Source organism: Pleurodeles waltl, chromosome 6 (genome assembly GCF_031143425.1).
Source record: "Pleurodeles waltl isolate 20211129_DDA chromosome 6, aPleWal1.hap1.20221129, whole genome shotgun sequence".
NCBI classification, from domain to species: Eukaryota; Metazoa; Chordata; class Amphibia; order Caudata; family Salamandridae; genus Pleurodeles; species Pleurodeles waltl.
Window position 1 is genome coordinate 470,910,732 of NC_090445.1, and position 23,810 is coordinate 470,934,541.

At 46.2% G+C, this 23,810-nt stretch overlaps 1 protein-coding gene across 1 annotated transcript in view; it reads right to left on the reverse strand.

Moving 5' to 3' along the window:
• The window catches only part of PLXNA2 (plexin A2), a 473,762-nt gene that overhangs the window by 93,395 nt on the left and 356,557 nt on the right, over window positions 1-23,810 (reverse strand). The window contains exons 14-16 of the mRNA XM_069238625.1: window positions 18,725-18,842; window positions 13,740-13,876; window positions 600-767 (exon numbers count right to left, since the gene is read on the reverse strand). Of these exons, the coding sequence (XP_069094726.1) occupies window positions 600-767; window positions 13,740-13,876; window positions 18,725-18,842 (423 nt within the window). The remainder of the gene's footprint in view (window positions 1-599; window positions 768-13,739; window positions 13,877-18,724; window positions 18,843-23,810) is intronic.

Genomic DNA, 23,810 nt, shown 5'->3' on the forward strand with positions numbered 1-23,810 from the left:
TCAAAGATTTATAACTGCACTTTGTCACAATGGGATGTTTCAAATGAGACTCATTTTGCACCTGAGGTTTGACATTTTTGTGAAGGTCTTAATATCTTATATTTTCCGACACAAACGTGCACTTTAAAGATCTGATGACCAGTCAGGGTCAAAGGCTTTACCTATTTGTCTAAACAGTGCAGCCACCCAAAAGTTGACTTGCAGTCTTGTGGTACGGTACATCAGGACATATTAGCAGCACACCAACTTCGGCTAAATTCGTCTCTGTCCCTGATCACAAGCTATAGATGAGTATAGAGCGACCCCCTGTGTCCCATGCAAAAGCTGAGGAAACCATACATTGTGCAATAATTCAATTGCCCACCAGGAGACACTGCTGTCCCAGGCAGCTATGCCTTTTCCATTCACTACACTGTATAGACATCTTTGTCCCCAGAAATGGAGATAGATTACAAGTCAAATTAATTGCACTCACTAATGATTTGCTCTTACCTTCCCTCTATTAAAAGGAAATTCTTAACATAAAAAGCAGCAGGTGGACACAGCCCATTGCTTTAGGATCTTTGACTGATTGATTCCTGGTACAAGTGATAGGTTACCTGGCAATACTCCACTCTGGGTCCACGGTGTTGACTTTGGGGTCATCTATGTACTCGAATTGCAGCACGCTGGCGATCTGAGCGCGATCCACACTAACGGAGACATGGACGGCCCCAAGACCGACTGCAGAGGGTGCTGACACACAGATTATTTCGTTCATCGATCTCCTGGAGTGAAGGGGGGACATAAAGCAGATATGAAGCAAATTGACACTTGTATTTGTATTAAAGAAACTATATTTTGTGTGATTACAATGTAAGTCTGGGTATAAATTAACCCATTTAACTTCACTCTTAAAGAAGACCATCTTGAAATTGATTTTGTGAAGGTTCTGCTCCATCGGTTATCTGTTTAGCATTGGATGAAGTACTTTCCATTGGGTCTGTCACATCTACAATGAGATTGGCCTAAAGAGAACTAACCACAACATGTGACAAGTTTACTCCTTCTGATAGCTTCATAAGCCTTGAACAGACTCCTTGACTATTTTTCAGAATTCATACTCTGGAAGTGAAATTGTCTATTTTTAAAAGAGGCTGATACTCGTCTAGTCAGGAAGGACCCCAGTTAATGCCAATATGTTTTGTTGCATACTCAGAGGATTCCTGTCATTGTAGTACAAGTCACCCACAATCCTGGGCAGTAGGAAACACATGCAATCACTCATTTTGTCATGATATTTTCCCAGATTTGTGGATTTGTAGCGACCATTTAGCAATATAAAAAGTGGGATTACATGTGTACAGCAATTATTAGGAAGCCGAGTGCTTGGCTTGAGAGAAAATCTAGCCCCAAAGCCTCTTTGACACTTTGCTTGGGGTATAAGTCAAGGCCTAGCTCAAAGGAAGTAGTCTAGAAATTGAGACTAGAAAGAGTGCAACTGTTCTAACAGTCATAATAAAGATGGACTGTCTGCAGCTTTTACACAATTAAAATATCAATTTAATATCACTGTAAAATACATACACAATAAAAACATAAACAAAGCAGGTAATCATGTAATAACAAAACACAAAGGATCAACAATGACTACAAACTTCAATAAAATAAATTTAGTGGTTACAATGATTGTGATCAGCGTGCTGTTCATAATCAAGTGTACATAATTATAAGGACCACATTCTTCTCACAATTGAGACAGAAAAACAGAGTTATCCATTATAACCTGTCCACATGGCAAAAATGATGCCTACCACTATGCAGTTTGCGATCATTGACACAATTAGGATCAGAAATATAGTATAAAGAAGGCAACCTTAGGGCAACTTCAACAATGCATTTTATCCGTTTTTTATGTGTCTCCCAGTTTAGGGTTTGTAGATATCTTATCCAAAAGTTGTAAATTTCATGGCCCAAAATGCTAATGACACTTGATAAACAGCTCCATGTCAAAGGATGACAGATGTTGGTACGGGGAAGGAAGGGTTAGTTTGGGGGTGGTGGCAGGAGGATCAAACAGGGTTCTGTCTCATTAAGGCAAACGGAGCACACAAGGATTATGCAAGACCTCGTTCTAGCTCTAGGTCCAGCCAGCAAGCAGAATTTCTTGGTGGCCAAGTGTAGTCTGGCACCCCTAAGTGCGAAAAGAGATACTTTTCCAGCACTCAGTCCAATGAGGATGATGATGATGGCCTTCTGTTCTTTGTCATGCCAGGTAAAGTCTAACCCAGGAAAGAGCACGTTGGGTGCCCACAAAGGTAATGTGGGTAAAAGGGAGGGCGTCTGCTCACCTGGCAGAGTGAGCAGTCAGCTCACCTGCACATGTAGGCAGATCTTGGGTAACTGCCCTGCTGTCTCTGTCAAGGGTATGGTAGTGCTTTGAGAATATCTTTATTCCTTGGCAATGTCAGTAACAGAACTAGGGCAGACAACTCCTTTTTGCATATTAGACCTAGCCTTGAGGAAACTAAAAACACTAGGCTTCCCACTTGGGTAGCACTACTTCATGGTCCAGTCCTTTCCGTGGCAAAAGTGATGAAGAGGGACCCAGCTCACATTTACAGTCCTTGCCAGCTGGGCCGACCCCACTGCCAATGATTTCAAGAATTCAAGTGCATTGTTGGGATTTAGAACAAACACAAGCGGTCAGGGTGAGAGATTTCACCCTCAATGAAGATGCTGGGTATAGAAGCCTGCCCTGCTCCCAACATGCATTGCAGAGGCCTGTGTTTAGATGATGACAGGCAGGTACACTCCCCAGGACCTGCTCCGGTGGGACAAAGCGTGTATTCCTTTGCTAACAGACCACATGGACAGAGAAGAGTGGGGCAAAGTGGGCCAGGCGTGTTTTTTTCTGTCTGGGCATCAGCCATCCTCCAGCTTACAGCTATGTGCGAGGAGATGTTCAAATCATCCAAAAGTAACCCTAATGACAGATGCTCCAAAGGGAATATGAAATGTTGTTCCTTTCACACTCATTTCGATTTTCATTACCATTCTTGCAATTGCAACACAGACAATGATCTTGAACGTTCACTTTCATTAAACAGACATGACAAACACTAGCGGGGGAAGCAGTAGACCTCACCACAGGTCTTAGCAAGTGCGCTTGGAGCAGCCTGGACCTAGGACCAATGGCCTATGAGGGGTCACCACCTTGAAGTTATGGGATGGGGGGGGGGGGTCAGTTTAGAATATGCTTCCTCTCAGGGAACATCAAAGGTGTTTTGTGGGAGAGCCTTAGATCAAGCCGAGCCATAAAGAAAAGTATAGGTAAACTAAAGAATTAAAGAAGAAGACGTCCGGGGGGGCAGATAATATTGTCATCTGGGGGCTTTTGTCCTGAAAGCGTTGATAGTGCTTCGTACTCGCAACATCAAGGATCCGGGAAAAGACCGAACAGCTGTGAATATTTTGCTTTTGAAAAATCCGTTTTTATAGAAACATGAGACGAACACACGACCAGGTGAAGAAAATTACAGAGGATGAATGTTCTGTATTACCTAATAAGCTATGTTGATGGCTTTTGCGCTACAGCGCTCTAGTAGATGCGACTTCAAAACGCCCCTCAAAAAAAGACAGGGAGCCGCTGCTCCGTTTACGAGGTGAAAACTGAAGTCTGCACTATAGCTGCGGCCCCGGGGCCAGGCTTGTTGCAGCTCGGACTCGTTTGACATTTTTGGCCATTTCTTTCACGACTGGGGGCAGGTGTGAGCAGCAAGTTCATTAAAAGGGACGATCCTTTTGCGTGCAGAGGGTTTGTTGACGCTGAATGGCGGACTCGCCTTCCCATTGGTCCGCTGTGAATGGGCGCAGGCGGCATCTGCTGCCCGCGTGCACAGACGATGCCCCCGAGGCTGACACAAACTCCACAAAAGGCAGCGCTTTATTTATGAAGTAAATTAGGAATGAGCTTTGCTATATTTTGTTCCGCTGTCCCTCGCTGATTTGTATTCTCGTTTTTCTAGGTGGGTCTGAGCCCGTAGGCAGGTTTTTTCATAGTCTGCTGGTGAGCTGGAGTGAGGCGTGGAATGATGGATTGTGCGCAGGGCGGCCTAGGCCACCTCAGAGAATGCAACCGACATGGGGGGCTATCGTACTGTCTGCATTCAAACACCCATCACTCATTCGGACCCCAGTCCCTCAGGGCCACGAGCCACGCAGGGTGTTTAGACACGTGCAGCAGATGTTTGGGACACCCCAACAAAGGATTAACAGTTTAGACGCACGCCTCTTTCAGGAGGACAAAACAAGAGACACAATGCTAGCGTTGCCGTATGAATAAACCCAGATTGAGGAGACGTGTGCAAGGCAAGCGGCCGTGGATCGCTGCACATACTGTATCAACGAAGGCGCGACAGAAGCGCTCTCGGTGCCTGCACCGCATCCATTCAAGTTACTCCTGCAACCTGCTGAGTGCTGCACTGCCAAGAAACCAAGATGGACTTCACGGTGCGCGTCTGTACCGCTACTGCGACCAGCCGCAGTGCTGGACCTGGGAGACAACTGCATTGGGGAACCCAGCACTGGAGAAGGGAAGGGATGGCGAGGTGTCCCATTCATATGTATGAAAAGCAGCCCATTGGTTCCCTGGGTGAGCTGAACCTGAGGACCTCATCATGGCATCCCTACTGGTACAAGCACATCTCAACATAGATGACATATGGTGACCCCAGCTTCAAAGCAACCGAGTATTGGAGAATATGCTAAGGAGACAAAGGATGCAGGAGGGAGACTGAAAGTTGAAGAAGGGAGATTTGTAGTAGCAAATGAAGGGGTGAGGTGTCACCAAAAGAATGGGACAGGAGAGAAAGGTGCAAAAGAGAGGTGGGAAGAGGGATATCTTCTCTAGGGAAGAGATCCGACAGAGGGGGAAGGGTTTTGCCTCGGTAGAGGGAGGTGGCTGAAGCGTTGTTTAAATATTCTTTTGGGAGAGGAAAAGTGATGGAAACTGATAAGTCTTGGTTAGGATGAGATTCGAACCCTAGCCACCTAGCAGTAGAAGGCCAGACACCGCATCTACTTTCCCAGAATTTTTTAGCTTCCATCATGGTTGGGATGCAGCTGCACCAGAGATTTAATCTTGAAAGTAAGCTCAGTAGGTTGCTGGCACTCAGTGCTTAATTTGTGCTTAGTGTTTCCAATGCGAAGCACCAGCACTTATTTTTGAGGGCCGGCGCTTAATTTTCTGCTTCAAGCATTTATTGCGAGCAAAAGACATGTATGGGAAAGACGGAGGAAGAGAAAAACGAAAAAGCGTCACAATGGGAGAAAGCAGAAAGCTGCAAGAGTGAGCTGAAGGGGCAGGGAGTGCCTGTAAATGGATTAGAGGCCTGATATGGCTTCAGGATTACACTGCCGTGGAGAAGTGTGGCTCAATGGTTAGAGCGGCAGACCCTGATGCAGAAATCTGGCCTGGGACCAGGGTTCAATTCCTGCCTCAGCGGGTCTTGGGCTCAATTTCCTCGGACCTGATAATTCTCGCATCGGTGCCTAATCTAATTCATGGGTCCCGCTCTGTAACTCTGGGCAATAGCTTGCTTAATCTCCACAACGGCCCCAACAGCACTGGGATGCCTGGCTTCACCTTGGAGGTTGCACCTCACAGGGAAAAGCCAGGAGGGGTTCCACAGTGGTATGCGTACAGCGCCTTGAGACCCTAACGGGTGAGTAGTGCGCTATACAAGTACGAAGTTTACAGTTTACTGCCTCAGTATTCAGTGCTTGCACATTTAATTGCAGCAGTCGCGTATTTAAGAGGAGGGATTAGGGCACCGGCACGTTTTTATTTACAAATTAAGCACTGCTGGCACTGACTGTCTTGCATACTGTGACATAGTCCTGTAAGCAGTGTGGACAAGCAGTAAGTCACTGGTGTTCTTTGAATGGAAAGGTGTTTGTGTTGTACTTACAAGACTCCTCTTCAGTTGGGTTAGGTGTCTCGAGCGTGCCAGTGAGTGTGGTGTTACTGCTAGCAAGATTGGATAGAAACGATGTATGGACACTGGACATACTTTTAAAGTTACATTAACAACACTTCTCAGAAGAGCTAAGGTACTGCTAATGGAAACTACAGTGACTGAAACATCTTCAGGTAATGAGTGGGTAACTGCACCTATATCCCATTTTTAACACTCAGTGTGATAAAACACAACCACTTTTGAAAACAAAGTCCCTTTTGTTTATGTTTCATAGGCCTCATGTTTCCCCATGTCGGGAATTAGTAACTTATTCAGCACGCTTTTTCTTTGCATTCTGAGACTCAAAATCGTGCATTTAAAATGGGAAAGCAATACGACAAGAACTGGAACGCAAAGAATTCAGTCTGCACTGCAGAAGTTACTCAAACATGAGACAAGACAACTTCAGAACGGTGATAACGATTGGGTATAATCAGAACACAGAGCTGAACCCCCACTTTATGTCACCTGTCAGGACCCTCCAGAATCACTGGCAGTAAAAAAATAACATATCATCACTCCAAGGGAGTTCCTCTTTAGGGCCCGTTTCAATGACTAAAGAGTGCAACCCGAGAGAATGTCACATTGTTATAAGACAATGATCATGTTAGAAAGGAGACCTTTGTTTTTTCTCCATGGCGAAGGCTCGGGATGGCTGGTTACTTGAGGCCTCCTTTGCCTGGATGGCCAGGCTGCCTGTCTCTGAGAGAGTGAGATGTTGCTGCTACATAAGGAGCCTTATAGAGAGCACTAATACTCAACATTCTGCCTCTGCCGTGCCCTCTCTGAAAGCACTGCACCAGGACACTGCTGCGTGCGGTGTGACTGTATCATTGCCTGGAATTCCATTCCGGCCAATAGTGTATTGCCATGCCAGTGATTTCCATCACACAACAATGGGGGCACCCAAGAATAATCCGAAGGACCCGGGTAACTAGTAATCCATAACAACAGTGGTCCTCTCGGTGAGATCCACTCACCAGATAAGGTTATACTAAATAACTCCACCCTAAGGATTTTTTCACACAACTCAGCCGTATGATTCAAAGATAGGGATAGGTGTTATTGTGGAGAAAGGGGGCCACTCAGTGTCAAAAGCGGGTCTTCATCAGGACGGGATACCCTTTTGGGATAAGGAGCAACCTGGAAAAATCTTCGTGTCAGGATTGTAAATACAACCAGTAGATTAACGAGGATCAGCCGTTAGGCACGGGCACCTCTTTTCTGAGCACCCTTTTTATGTGCTTTTGTGAAGCAACCAGATGTGTATATAATGTATTTGTACTTGGTGTTTTTTCGAATACAGAAAAAAATCATACATTCAAATGTGTTGTCTTGTGTGATGTTAAGGTTACAGTTATGTTTTTGACTCTCCCTTACGGGCAGTAATAGCACCTATCCCCATCTTTGAATTATACCGGTGGGTTGTGTGAAAAAATCCTGACCGTAGGGTTATTTAGTACAGCCTTATCCACTGAGTGACTCTCACCAAGAGGACCACTGTTGTAATGGATAACAGAGATTCTAGCAGGTGCACTGATACAGAACAAAAATCACATCTCAAACGTGTAAATCGAGCAAAATTAAATATGGTGATTTTAAGTATGAGAATTTATTTCACCTTAAAACCTATTATTTAGCTTTTTATTCTAACCTGTCTTCCACTCCTATCCCTGACAACCTCATTAAAATGGCAGACTTGACTCCTGGCCCCCCACACAGATTCCTCGAAGGAATCCCACTGCTGGAAGCATTTCAGGTGGCGGTGACTTGTGCAAGACTGCAAGCGGATGCTTGACCTGCCTCCCATCAATATTGATCTACTGACCACGCTGTTCTTGTGACATCCTGAGCAACTCCCCAACCCTGGCTGCGTGAGTAAAAAGATACCCCAATTGCGGTATGACTTGCGTGCTACGTCATCGGTAGTTAATACTCACGACGCCCTGCGCCTCCTTGACTAGCGGATCTGTCCACAGATGAGCTACTCATGCCATACCTCGGGTCTGTGTAACCCAATATCTGAATGAATCGCATGTTCCAACTTGGCTGTGGGGTGCTCGTTTTGCGCTGCAACTGCACCACTTGCACGTTGCCTCGCGACTTGCTGGTTGCGCTATAGTTTTGCGACTTACTTGCTACCCCGGAGCTTCATGGCATTCGCTTTGCCAGTGATCAGTTCATTAGGTTCGGTGCTATTATCACGCCATCCTAGCGGACCTACCCACGACTCTGAATGGCGGGCTGTGAATAGGAAGCTGTAATTAGCTCGATCTCATTATAACCCTGCTTGGTGTAATCAGACTCTCAGCGCTGATACAATCCCAGCACTTCTCATCAGAATGGAAGGGGGGATAGGCCAACTGAACACCACAGGAGAGAGCAGGGTAATTCATATTTTAATATTTCTGCCGACATGCTGCTTGCTGGGCTAATTAGAGTACATAAGTGGTGAATTAGGAGGCAGGCCTGGAGAGATGCTAGATTCTTTCCAACGATGGTCTCGCCTGGTCGCCAAGGGCAGTGAGGTAAGACCAGTGCATGCAACAATAGTATGCCCAGAGCGAGCACAAGAGCTGGGTGAGGCCTTCACAACAAAACCTCGACCTGTCTGTATTGGACTGAGAGGCCAGTGATATCAGACTCTTTGGTATAAGGCACAAAACAGAGCCTTATACCCAGTGGACTAATGCATCCACCACACTTATCAGTGTATGACCTCATGGCCACGAGTCTGATTCCTGACAGATCCACTCAGTTTCTCATCCTTCCCAGGTCGATCAAACGGGTATTTTCATCTGGATAATCGGAATCCATTATCTGTCAAAAGAGAACATGCACACCGCGTGGTTTAAATTATCCTACACTGCTGCAAAACATAACTGGCAGTAGAGTTTTTTTTATATAAGTCTGAATTATTGAATAGCAAAGTTAAGAGTGTAGCTCAAGTTAACAAAATTCTCGCCTTAAATTATCTGAGGCCACATGCATTCACAGGTTTTAAATACGTTAGTCGTTCGGAATTTTTTCAGCAAGTGACTTCTCCAAAAGGGACCTGAGCTTGCATTTTATCAACAACAAAAATATCCTCGAAATACTTTTACATTTGTCAGTTGGAAACTTTAGACTCATAAATGTAGAGGCGGGCCTTTGCGGATTGTTTCAGGCAAGGCCCCTAAACTGAAGTTGTCCCTGCATAGCCAGGAGACAGCTCTTTCAAACCTTCCACACAAATGGCCCTTCCCAAGGTCATTTCCAGCCGGTTAGAAAATGCAACTATTTTTAGTCAAACTCAGCACCTAGGTCCATTTTTATACTTTTTTTGCGCCACATTTGTGGCATTTTTTGATGCAAAAGCGGCACAAACGTACAAAATGCAATTATAGCCCATATTTATACTTTTTGACGCAAACCAGTGCTGGTTTGCGTAAATTTTTTTACCGCCGGCTAATGCCATTCCAATGCGCCTTATTTATGGATTGACGTTAGCCAGCGCTGCAGGCTGGTCAGAGTAAAAAAAAAGGCTCTAACCAGGCAGCGCCGGCGTAGGGAAGAACGGGGGTTGTGCGTCAAAAAATGGTGCAGGTCAGGTTAGAGTAAAAAATCATGGCTCTAACCGGACTTGCGCCATTTTTTGACGCACAACCCCCATTGGTATGACTCCTGTCTTAGCAAAGACAGGAGTCATGCCCCCCTGCCCAATGGCCATGCCCAGGGGACTTCTGTCCCCTGAGCATGGCCATTGGGCACAGTGGCATGAAGGTTAGGTCCCCCTATGCCACTTAATTTTTTTTTTTTTTAAATACTTACCTCAACTTACCTGTACTTACCTGGGATGGTTCCCCCCATCCATGGGTGTGGTCCAGGGGTGGGTGGAGGTGGCAGGGGGAGTCCCTGGCGCAGGGAAGGGCACCTGTGGACTGCTTCCATGGTCAGAGACCATGGAAATTAGCCCACAGGTCCCTTAACGCCTGCCCTGACCCAGGCATTAAAAAACTATGCACATCAGGCTGTGCGCCATTTTTTAAGGCCCGTCCCCTCCTGTGCGTCAAAATGACGCTGGAGTATAAATAAGGCGCACAGGTGTTTAAGTCATTTTTTGTACGGGAATGCCTACCTTGCATGTCATTAACGCAAGGAGGTTTCCCGCATCCAGAAAATGACGCACACTGCTGAATTGTGACGTTCGCGGACTCGGGCATCAAAGTATAAATATGGTGTTAGGCTTGCGCCGAATTTGCGTCAAAATTTTTTACGCAAACTCGGCGCAAACAGAGTATAAAAATGCCCCTATATTTTGTACGTTTGCACTGCTTTTGCGTCAAAAAATGATGAAAATGTGGTGCAAAAAAAGTATAAATATGGGCCCTAGTCTTGCCAAATCATGAACTGCCAATCCTACCCTACTGAGCCTCCCAGTCTTTTCCTTGTCTCACTTCGATCTTTTCCTGTGCCTCAAAAGTCAAGTCATAAGAAGGTGGGCACCTTTTACTCTCCACACGGCCCCTCGTATGGCGGTCGCTGACACACGGGGGTCCAGCTCAGGGCTCGGCAGTGCAGAAAGTAGAGGCCTAGACCTGGCTATCAGAGAGTGCGGCTGGTGAACCCAGCTGGTGCACACGTAGCTGCGCCAGCATTTGGCTACACAAAGGGTCTTCACGGGCCTCTTAAAATACCATCGGATTGGAGAAAACGATTTTCATAGTGGGATGAGAAAAGGCGAAACCTGACAGACCACGAGATGGCTCGGTGCTGAAAACACCCAGGTATAACCTGTAGATCACCCTTTTGGAGTCTGGGTGCGACCCGGTTTCACTTCCTCAAAAGTAATTAATTGACGGCAGTTAGACGATGAACAGCAACACCGATATTTAGCTGCAAGCCTTGTTCGTTAATACTCCATAAAAACAAGATATTGTTATTATGATGATTTGAAGGTCCCTAGGACCACAGTTTGCTGGCCTCAGGATCCCAAGGTGACCCAAGAAGGGACTGACCCCTCCGCTTGCGTGTCTACCCAAGCAGACAGCTTCTGAGCGCCAGCCGTTAAACCCTTCACCCCTTATTAATATTCCGCCTCTAATCCGCCGCTTTGCAGTTCATCCATAAAACGAGTGCGCAAGATCCCGTTTTATCTCCTTCGAGTCCGGGGTGAGCTGTAATTGCTGATACGCGGAGCCGCTCTCCCATTAGCCCCATCATGCCTCCCAGGGCTGGCTGATTTTTATAGCAGATAAAAAAGGCGAATGTGGGGATATGAGGATGTGAAAAAGGCGCAGGTCTGCCATCCCACCGAGACCCTAATTACCGCCCCGCGCCGCCTCTGGCTGCCGCCTTTCTGACAGACGAGGCCCTTTCACAGGCTGAATGTCCTTCCGCCCTCCGGGGGTTTAGGACAGTCAAGGTCACAGTCGGCCTCCCCAGGCTCCTTCCGAGTCTCCGGATCTTTGTGAGAGCTTTTCAAGGGATGGCAGGCCTTCAGGTTTCGATCTGGAGGTGGGGTTTCCAGCAATAGCGGGTGTGTGGGTTTTGGAAGGGGTGGGGAGTTTCCCAGGTGATGATTGGCCTGTGGTCCTCTGTGTGCAGGTTTACTTTCCAGGTGATGGCAGGCCTGTGGGTCGCGATGTAGCAGTGCGGGTTCCAGGTGATGGTGAACCTCTAGGTCTCGATGTGGTGATGATGGGCCGGTGGGTTTTGATGAGGTGGTGGAGTTTCTAGGTGATGGTGGGCCTCAATGTGGTGGTGGGGTTTCCAGGTGATAGCGGACCTAGTGGTCTCGATATGGCAATGGGGATTCGAGCGCTGTCTCGCCTGCGGGCTTTAATACGGTGGTGGAGTTTCCAGGTAATGGAGGGCTTGCACTGCCCTCAGTCACGGTGGGATTCTAGACTTGCTTTGGACTAGCGCTTTGTGGCATGGGCTCTGCAGATCCCATTGTACAGAAAAGACCGGTTTGGCATGGAACCAAGACACACTACAAGGATGCACAAACTGGCAGCTGGACTGTAGCCTGGCCACTATAGTGGCCCTGGACTCACCTATGAGCATGACTCATCTGGTATGATCAATTGCATAATCTGTAAGAAAAATAATTTACCTGTCCAAAGTTTTTATTAGGAACTGCTACTGTTTTTTTCCCCTGAAAGCAGGACTGCAGAATGCCATGTCTGCCCTGTCTTGAGTCCACCTCATGACTCTATCTGAAATCACCCTATTCTTATGGTCTCACTCTTACAAGTTGTTTTTAATTCCTGCGTTCTCCTCTTTTCACTGCTTCCCTATCCTTCTCTCCCTCCTTTCTCCCTCTTCTACCTTTCTCCCTCTGGGTCTGGGTCCAAGCCTGATGACAGACAAATAACTCTCGGTCCCGGTGGTGGCCACCATCTGCAACCACTGGTTCCAATTAACCACTGATTTGATCAGAGGCTCAAATACACTGGTTGCCCCTATGTTTGTGGGACCACAAGTTAGCCCCACCCTGGTGGTGGGACCTCAGACTATGCCACAAAAATAGCTCCCCCTTTGGGGTGGGGCCAGCAGTTCAACTGCAAGCATGGGACTAGTTGTGTGACCGCAAGCTAAGCTGTAAAGGCAATTCTTCAGTGGTGAGATGTACAACCAACTAGAACTATTGTCTACTTGGCAGCAGGCCAATGAACTTTGCAATAACAGTGACGCTTCTGGCAGATCCCACATGCACTTTACTCATGTGAATAACTGGGGAAGCGAGCCACTGTGCTACTAAGGCATTTGCAGCAGACATCCCCATTCAGTCCTTAAAGGATACAAACTCATATTAAGGATGCACAGACTGTAGAGCACATCACTAGAACACTACACATCCAGAGAGGACTGCTTCAGGCTTTATTAAGCCAGTCAGACAACTGCTACTCCATATGCTGAATAGCACAGCATTATTCTAAGGGGTGATCTAGTGCAGTCTTTCCCTGCTGGAGGATGCTGAGTGTCCTCGATGAGACAATAACTCAGACTCCCTCCAGTAGAAAAGCAGTACATCATCTGGAAAAGACAACCACACAAGCCATTGTGCACCGCATGGCAGGACACGGCTGAGGCATGGCTGCTATGAAGGTTGGTTAGGTTGAGGGAGACAAACATCCCTTACATGCAGGGTGCAAGTTGTACGCTTTCAAGCCTCTCAGCTGCAAAACCAATTGTTGAGGGATTATGCAAAATGATGGGGTGTGCTGGAGAAGTCTGTTGAGATGTGTGGCAGCTGCAGAGAAGAAAGGGAAGATGCAATGGGCAGGAAACAAATCATGGGATAGGAAACATAGAAAACCATGCAATTAAGCCACTTCCATGTGACTCAAGTAAATGCAGGAGAGTGTATGTTAAATAAGAGAATACATAAAAACTAGTTCGGAAAATTAACAGCTTTATTCATTGCGGACAGCGAGAAGCAGCATCTTCATCAGAGGATCATTCGTTATTAAGTACAATGAAATGGAGAGAACTGGTAACACCCTGGTACCAAAGCAATGCAAGCAGCGCTGTCACTGATGCCAGCCAAGCCCAGCATGAGCCCGGGTGTAATCCTGGGTCATATGCTGTCAAGCTGGCACTGAGGGCAATTGATCCACCTAGAAAATCATCTGTATCTTTGTATAATGTGATTAAATAACGATTCTTAGTAAATCACTCTTCTGCATGGCAAACAGTGCAGTAATTCCAGATGCACACATCAACATTATGAATGTGCCTTGGCCCTATACTCACCCATAGAACTCGCAGATCTGGTTCCCCAACAGGACTGACACATTGCTGCCAGCTCCGAGGTAGTGTCCAGTGATGGTCACCATGGTGCCCCCAGACTCTGGCCCTCGCAGGGGCGTCAGATGGCTCACAACAGGGTCCTGAGAGGGAGAGAGGAATTGTAAGGCCTGTTAGGGTTCCACAGATTGACTGATTTGAGAGACACAAACGAAGACCTGAAGGACCTAAACAGAGCTGAACAGTGACATGAGTACAGGCATTCATGTAGGTCTGAAATAAATATAGTTCTTATTGTGAAAGTAATTATGAAAGTAGCAAACATTCACAAAGCCAATAGGTCTGATTTTGGTGTGCTAACACATGTGGCACTAGCAATATTAGAGTTAGACACATGGAGTGGTATGCAGCAGAAAGAGGGGAGTGTGGTTGTAAAGTAGTCGCTCGTGCAGTATAATATAAGCACTTGAGTAGAGGTGGACAGATACATTCAAACGGCTAGTAGCATCAGGTGAGGAATGTATGCCCCAAGACATGACTGTAAGGTCTCAAGCTTTTGACTAAAAGAGAGTGGACAAGTAAAGCTAGTGATGGAAAGGGGGATCCAAAGCCCACTCTGTGCATATTGTTAGCAAGACTTCGGATTGACATCGGAGCTGGCACCTTCCTCGCCTACAGAAAGCTACATTTAAATGCCTATATCGGAGTAAGCACAGCCAATACATGAATTATTTCACATCTTACTCTCAATAGAAGATCTTTCAATTGGTCTCTGTTTCCATAGCTACGAGCATCAATGCCAAGAAAATGATCTCCCTAACAAAGGACCGCTGCACCAACGTAATTGGAGGACAATATCCCAGGACCTATTGGTGCTCTTCTTTCTCACCTAGTTACCTCCACCAACGATTGCCACATCCACAGTAAAAACATATATGACATTTGGTCTGGCATCCAGGTCCAGAAAGCTGTGGCTTTCAGCACTCCTGCATGAGGGCAGCTCCCTACCCTCGGAGTGCAGCACCTCTTCACCCGCAATCCCAATGGAGCCCCCCTCACAAAACAGAGAGAGCACAGAGAATATCAATGATGCAGCAGACCCCTCCCTGCCACCGCCCATAATATCAGAGCGAGAACAGTCCTGATTAGGAACAAATCCAAGTCCTTTCTGTGTCATGTTGGCCATAAAATATAGTAGTGGTTACAAAGCAGAACCAAACTACCAGTCCCTATAACATAGGCTGTCCCTATTTATACCGGACTCTTCAGCTCCGATGCTGTCTGCCTAGTCAGTGTTATCAATTTCCCAGAGGCACTCACTTTATCGTCTGCGGACTGCTGAAAGTTTGCGAGGACCTGCCTGTGACAGCAGGGTGCGCGGGGATATCAGCGGCAGGCAGTGAACCTGCCACGCGGTGACAATAACAAGTACACCGACGACAAACAGTGCATGCAAATCAGGGTCCACAGAAATCAGAATTAGGCCCTGGTTTCCGGTGGTGGGTCCTCAGCTCCCAGTGCTGTTGGGAAGGGACAGAGTGTGGGCTGGTGTTTTGTAAATAAACAGCTTTGCTATCTGGTGTTATCAAACATGCTGCCACCCCTTCCTGCGCCCCAGCACCAGGAGGAGCGGTATGACGTCCTGCGACGAGGCTGGCCCCGCGGGCCCGGGCCGAGCAGCTCCCAGGCACCAATCAATTTTATGAGTGTATTTAATGACATCGAGCGGCCTTAATGCAGTCTGCAGCGGTGACCGCCGCGCAGCCAGAGGGGAAGGGAGCGGCGGCGCAACGGCGGCCCAGCGCGGCCCATAATGAGGAAAATAGCGAACAGCGGCAATTTGAAAATTATGCAGAAAGTGCCAAAACACACCGACTAATAATGAGGAACATATGTTTAACTAGGCGCTGTAAGGTGTTTTGCAAGCAATTAATTTTCACAGTCACCTTGCAGCAGGTTCCAGGGAGCGCGCAGAGCGCAGAGCACGTCCCTGCCCATTAGCCGAGGTCGTGTCCTGCGCCCGAGGCCTCTGAGGGCCACACAGGTGGACAAGGTCGCCGCACTGCCGGGGAGTTCAAGGGATCGAAGGCGCTTGCCACGGAACCAGGGCACTTGTACAGCTCATCGATCCGTTCACTGAGTGACAGCAGCACTACAGGGGCAGCCCCGGCGACAGACCAGCCGGGGAGAGGGTCAGGGGGCTAGGAAGGGTGCACTATTGGGCGATGCTGGGAAGGACTAGGAGAAAGAGAGATGCGCAGGGGAGATAGGGCGGGTTAGGCGAAGAGACCCTAGCACTATTCTCGCAAGGTCTTTGGGAAATGGATGGAGTTGGGAGGGAGGCCCGGCAGTACTGAGAGAGCCTGCCGAGGGAGGGAGACGTGCAATACTGAGACAACATAGAACAGACCCCTGCACAGGGGTGGGGGAGAGTTGGGTAAGGATGCCCTGCACCACTGAGAGGTACTATGGGACCAGACCTGCACTTAGAGGTAATGGGGAGAAACCTGGAGGGTATAGGGGAAGACACCAAAACTAATACTAGAAAGTAGGGAGAACGAGTCATACCCCAGGTATGAAGTAGGATAGCAGCCAGCGCAGGGTAATCCCGAGGACAGGCCTGGATTTGCGAGGGGTGCTGCATAACTGGGAGGAAATGGGGCAAGAGACTCCTACCTCGTACAACTAGGAGGGAACAGCAATAGGAGTCTGCACCACGGGACAGCGGGCAGGCCTGAACTCATGGCAAGAAGTGAGGGTGACCTACTTGGAGTGGAATAAATAATGTTACTGTTTTAAGGGAGGTGGGTGTTGAGTAGTGCTGGGTCATTTGTAATATATATTATGGATTTCAGGGAGATGAAGGTCCGGGGGCAGAATTAGACACACCATTTACAGATGAGGCGGTAATTGGTCCTGCCCCAAATTCCTCCAAAGAACAGATTCGAAACATAAATCCTCAGTCGAAAAAAATTGACCTGTCACTGCTATTCCGGAGCCTTTACGTCAGTCTAAAACAAAAACAGTGACGTCTGTAGCCAAGTGGAGTCTGCCATCAGTATTTGATGTGAAAGAATAGCGAACAAATAGCACAATATTCAGAAAGCAGATAAGTACATTTATCTTTAATCAGCCACCAACAGGGGAAGCAGGCAGTGCTTATTGGTATCCTAATTTTACAATTTTTGAACTGAAACTTGCTTTCTTTAGATAACGCACTTCCTTCCACACCCTGCACTTTATCTCCACACTCTACTACAAGCACTTAGACCTCCGACTCCGTGAGTGACAGGGTCAGCGTCCCCCCAAAATCTCTGGCTCTCTACAGGAGCTTGCAGGCCATAAAGGACCCGGGGCTGTCAGAGCATCGTTCTTTATGGGCCTAAGTGGTCGTGGAGCCCCGCCCCCGCGCATTAATCCTGCTCCCCGCTGCCGGGTCGCTCATGACGTGGTCCTGGCGCCTTGACATTTATTACTTGTAACGTGATTGCATTAAGTGTTCCGTGCTGGGATGCCAGAGTGGTTTAGTAAGGATCACGGGACAATACGTCTTCCATACGAGGCGCCCGCCGATTTACTACCGGGAGGCGTGCACAGGATAGGGCAGTAGGAGCAGGAGACGGAGACAAAGAATAACCTCAGATGACTAACTCGCAGAGAGTTTTCCTTCATTCGGTAATAATACGGAAGTAGAGTTCTCCGCAAATCTAAACACAAGGTGAAAACTCCTCCCACTAGATTGGGCTTCACAAAAAGGAACTAAACGTTGAAGAAAGCCCTCTTGAGCAGCCATTCTTTTTGTTATGATGAGGTAAAGGCATTCCCTATCAGCGGCCTCTCATCTTTTATTGAGGCATTCACCCTGGATATAAAGTGAATGCAAAAGCAATGCACTTGCACGCTTGCGTTGTGACGTCTGCGTGTGGCCATGATGCAGGATACATGAGGCAGCTGTCATTTTTTTTAATTTTTTTTTACAGAATCAAGATGTTTGGCCCTTATCTTGGAGTGATAACAAAATAAATGCGCGAGAAAGCACATTTTAAGAAAGGATATTGCACCTTCAAGACCCTCAATAAATACAAATATTTTAAAAAATATCGACGTGATGGGAAATTGCGTGATATTCGCAGTAAAGGCAGCTGGGTGGGGGTAGGAAATACACTTGACATGAAATATGCAACTAAGCAGGATGAGCAGATAATTCCTGATGATGTACTACATAGATAAGTCTTTGCTTGCCATGGCATAAGTAAAAAACTCACCCACATGTGTGCTACCAGGCAGAATTGAAAGAGCTTCATACACAGAATAGTCATTACAACACGTTGCATTTGCCCCCTAAAGTTATGCTGGTGGGTGTACCAGGGCACTATTTTCTCCTAAACAAGTATATAGAAAAGACGTTTCTTGGCATATTCCAAGTCAGTGCCTCTTAATAAAGGAGGAGGAATGGACCTAATTATGCGGAAGGGGTGACTACTTTATGCAGCAACAAAAGCAAATTATGAGGTTTAATTCAGTACATTTTGTGATAGTATTACTTCATTATTTTGTCATTTTTACACGTTATCACTGTCTGGGCAAGGTTTCACCTCGGCAGTACCACTTTATCACCCAAATACAGCAATGAGTAACATAAAACTGACCTGTTAATCTTTGCAAAGGGGCTTCCACTGAGCTGCAACATCTCTCTCTGTGTTTTAGTAAGTTTTGAACCGTTTGTTAAAATCTGCTCATTATCAAGCAGATGATGCATTATATGACAAATGCGGCAAGTCCATAATGAGGTGGAAACTGCAGCAGCTGCAAACTGCAAAATTCTAGTGGCCCTGTGTGTACTCTTATTCAGCTTTAATCAGAAAGTCCTTCACACACAATCTTCTTTCCTCTGTCCCAAGCCCTAAAACCACGGTACACATAGGATGCCCCTCAGACTTGCCCATAAATCAAAGCAGATTTTTTTCTCTAAGCCTGGTGTCTGTACTCACCACAAAGGTATACTGCTGGGCAGACTTGGCCATGAATTCCGCCTTACACTCTCCGATGCACAGCAGCACTGGACCTGAAGTGATGCCAGGCTCCGCTTGGCCCATCTCACAGACAATCCTGAAGAAACAAAGGGGAGACATTGAGACAGAGGCCACATTCTGATTCTCGCACCAGACCTTCTTACAGCTCTTTTGACAACCCATTAAGGAATGCAAGACCCACCCTACAGAAACGAGGAACCAACAAGGACTCACACTACTCCAAGAGGATTTCCTTTTGAGTTTTATAAAGAAATACAGTGACAGTTAAATAGTTTTCCAAAGTTTCCTATGATGATTTTACATAGTTCCAGAAAGATACCAGGAAGTGTCTTATTCGTTCCCCGGAAACTCCAACGGAGTTTTAAAACTATTCCAAAACGTTTTGGTAGGTGCCAGTGCTGACCGCACACAGTTGACCCACTACCCATCACAGCCGACTTTGGCCAGTCCTCATTTCAGCCACATAATCTTTCAGTCACAGTCAAGCCATCCTGCGCTTCACGAAATCAGAGAACCAAAAATGTATCCAGGAAGCACAATTTGCACCCTCTCATCCCTCCGTTTCACACTTCATTGGCCTATTTGTAACAATCATAGCAACTTGTTTTTTACTTTGTGTTACCCGGTGCTGTAAATTGCACATGGTGATATCACCCAATTTAATGGTACATAAAATGTGTACCTCAGAAGGAAGGAATGCTTAGTCAGTCCCAGTCAAACCTGACGCTTGATTCAAACAGCTACCTTATTGGCTAAGCTCACCATCACATGACTAAGATCCCAAAAACCATGTTGGGATTTCCAAGCATACAAAGACCAGCTACCCTGAATACAGAACACCAAGTTGTTGAGTGCCATTCCACTTATAAAATGGGGGTTGGAATATTTTAATACCCAACTCACCGCTCCATGTGAACATATCACAGTTCCTGAGATCTTTACATTAGACTGAAAAAATGTATATGACAGATCACAGATTTAGGACTTGCCCCGTACACTTTTGGCTATTGCTGCTACTCTTGGCCCAAAGCTATTTTTTTAATGTAAAACATATTTATGGGCCCTTCGACTATACAAGACCCTAGAACCGAGTAAAGCTTCCAATAAAGATGTCATTGGAAAGGCTGTATAATGCGCATGAGAAACACCCACATGTAAATTTGTAAGACAAAATATTACATCTTTTTTATGAGAACCTCCTCTCTAGATTAATGGAAAAAGTGTACTGACATTTTTTCTCGGAAAAGCACGCAATTTCATTCCTCGCAGCAGCAGAAATAAATGATGCATATCACAGCAGCAGTATGTACATTTTAATTTCAAGAGAATTATGCGATTTTAAAGATTTTCTTCCAGATAACAAGTCTTTAATATGAAACATCATGTTCACACGACAAGTGCGCTATTGTGACATTCTTTCCAGGTTCCTTAGTACACATCAGATGTTATTTCACAATATTCGACTGCATTTGCGTATCGAGTAGTTTCACCTTTTGTCGCTAGACCAACCTTCCCCGCACGGTGGGAAATCTAGCAGAGCGGTACCACATAATATCGGACGTGGAGAGTAGCAGATGGAAACCAGATCTCTCTGACACATGCCCTGCGCCCAGCAGACCTGTCTGCCACAGGCTCACGATAACACGGTTCGTGGGCCCCGAGAGGGCTGGCTAGGGGCCTGCACTGCTCTGGGCAATAGACTAACGAGGTTTGCGGCAGCCATCTTGAAAACTCATGCCAAATTTGGAGGAGGGATGTTTTTCAAATTGGATTAGGAACGATCAGCGACGTGCCTTTTCAGGAGGTCAGCAGATGCCCCATGACAAATTAAGACAGCGGTACCCCTGAGGCGTGTGACTGGGACAAATGTCCCTTTTACCAAACTTAACCTAATTCTGGTCTGAAATGCTGTTACGTCAAGCACATTAAAGGATCCGCCCTCCAGGTCAAAAGAGATGCATATTCGTATCTCCACCACCTCAGAATGGGAGAAATAATTTCTGAGCTGAGAGCCCACCCGCCCTAGATGTCTATTTAGGAGAAAAAGAGGGGGTTCCATCAAATCTGCAGAGACTTTGGGTTGCTTTGGCTGTGGGAAGGTAACGATGAGAAACACATTTGTAGGATTTAATAGGCTTATGTACTACTTTCCTCTATAGCTATGGGCAAGTCAAGCTGCACATGGTACACATTTACTTTCCTCTCACAATGTTACCGCTTAGACTTGAGTGCTCTGGTTTTAAGCACTGATTTATACAGTGTTCTTTTTTTAACCATTGTTTCTTTCTTACGTTCTGCAATTTATTTTCAAATTGTTTTTTTCCTATAGTAAACTTTTCTTAAATTCACAGTTTTGCCAATTGTAGTCCAACTGAGTTCAAGCATATATGTTATAAACATTCAAGTATGTGTATAATATGTAAATGTAAATTCTGAATGGCATACAAGAGATTTCCTACGGGGGGGGGAGGGTCAGAAAACTGCATAAGAACAAGCATCGCACAAGTCTCACCAAGCCATAACATATTGTTTTTGACAATATTTGATATACTAATCGGAGTGTCAAACCTACAACTGAGTGTACAATCCCGAGTTGTGCAGAATATGTGTGCGGGAAGGTGTGGCAGGCCAGGGGAAAATAATAATTAAAGACAAAAATATGTGAAGTGGAGAGAGCATTCAAACTGGCGACTTCATGGAAACCAAAGCATTGTTGGAATAGTGCAAATTAGAAAGTTAGAAAAATGTCATTAGACATGCATTTACAGGAGATCAGAGAGAGAGGAGTTTATTCACTGGCAGGCTTGGTCATTCCTGGATGCAGTTTAGTAGTTTTTTGTAAATGCTCTGGGAAGGTGCGATTCAAGACTGCCATGTTTCCATCATGCACTGACTGGCAATGGCGTTCTGTTGTTTGACGTAGGTTTACCGTAGTGTCTCTAATGGGAGGGCATATCATTTATTGTTGAAGATTAAAGGCCTACGGAGCAAACTATCCTTACAAACAGACTTTGTCAACGGGTCCCACAAGTACACCGATATTGTTTTCACAACAGAAATCACTACACTGTGTACCCAGCATTACCTACAGTCTCTCGGCGAGAGCCACTGGGGTTACACACAGCAAAAACACTGGAAGTTTGTCTTAAGGAACATATCTGAGACAGGCAGAACTAGTAGGAAATCCAGGCCTTCTTCTGAACGGTCTATATATCTGAAGGGCTAAGAAGGCAGGAACAGATTTATTTACATCAAGCACTCCTTGAAGTATGAATGACTGCATAAAAAATACCCAGGTCCAAAAAGTGGTGTGAGTAATGTGACACAAGAATTGCACGCACAATCGTGCTAGAGTAGAATGGTTCAGGCTCTTTGCGGAGTATACCCCATCTCGAACAAGTTCGCGTGCACACAACAGAGGGAATTAACTTCTGGTAATTAAATTATGTAAGTAACAATTAGTGACCTCATGCGTATAAGAATAATACGTAACAGCTATAAACACCCGACAGCAAGAGGGCACTTAAGCTACCAACACCCATCCAACTACTCACTTACACAACGAGCACTCACACATGACCACTGCTCTTTCTGCAGAACCTCTATAGGCAAACAGCATTAACTGCTGCCACCATTCTAAAAAAAAAAAAAAGGACGGATAAGGCATTAAAGCACAAATACATGGGTGAAAAATGTACCCTAAATTGGGTTTAGAAGGTGTGGCTCCAAAAGTCCTTCAAGTAACTGTTTCTAGGTGCTCCCTTGTGTTTGATGGTCGGCTCACCAGCTCACGCTCTCCAGACAGTATCCACCCCAGGGATAGTCTGTGACCGGCACCTTGCTCGTCCTGACGCTTCGCGCAAACATTGAAATGCGTCACACGCACCCGGGTAGACTGAGTCGTTTGTTTCGGCACGTGGGGCGATGACAGCAGCTTAATCCAGGGGGCCCGTGTTAAAGTCAATTTATTTACTTCACCAAGAAAAATGTCAGCAGAAAATTGTAAATTCGCATGGAGCAGCAGATGAGCAAATAAACCTATGAAAGGGACATATGTTCTGCTGTTTCTGAAATGTTTTGAGAAGGAGAGCGCGTGTTGAGTGGCAATGGCTCTGCAGAGACTGTGCAGAGAGATACGTCCAGGATACAATGATACAAAGCGCTTCTAAATAAAAATAAGGGGGGTCCGATGAGTGAAGGGACTGGTTAGAAAAGTAAGGCAAATACGGAAAGAAAGCGAGGCAGTGTTGGTGCCAAAAGTTAAAAAGGTATAAAACCGTATATAAGATTAGAGGCACTGTTACTTTTTTCTCTGTTTATGTATGTGATTTTTTTTTGCCAAGCATTGGGTTATGCAGATTGCCACGTTTTGTGCTTGTTATTAAGACTTTAGTAGATATAGGGACAAGGCATGAAGGACAAACACGTGTGCGAATTTGTAAGGGGCGCATGAGTGAGGAGCGTGACTGACAAAGACAAGGGTCTGATATGGTGGACTGGTGTGAGTAACAGAAATGACGGACTGACTACGCAAGGGGTTAAAAGAACGAGCATTGGCAAAGCTAATAGTTCTTGTTTTTAAAAAAACATTTGATGCTACGCAGGGGTGGCTCATCTGTTAGGGCAGAGGAGCGTCGCCCCGGCCAGCATCAGCCGCTGCACATCCTTTAACAATGAAAGGATAATAAATCATGTTTATTATCATTTTGTTTGTTGAAGGGGCGGGGCATTGGGGATGATGACGATGAGGGGAATGCACTGTGCACTCCCCTCACTGCACATGTATGTTTGGCCTGCCGTCTCGGCCAGCCAAACATACATGCGCAGTAGGCTCTCTGCAGCCCAGCGACACAGTTGCTGGGCTGGAGAGAGCCTGCACAGGCTCCCAGTCTGCTCCCAGCCACTCCTGACACTGCTTTGAGCAGGGTCAGGATTGGCTGCAGGGCACACTGGCATCCTGTGCATGCAGCCTGGAACGATGAGGGACAGAGGAGTGGCGCGGCGGCAACAGAGGAGGTGAGTTTTTATCTATTTAATTTTTTAT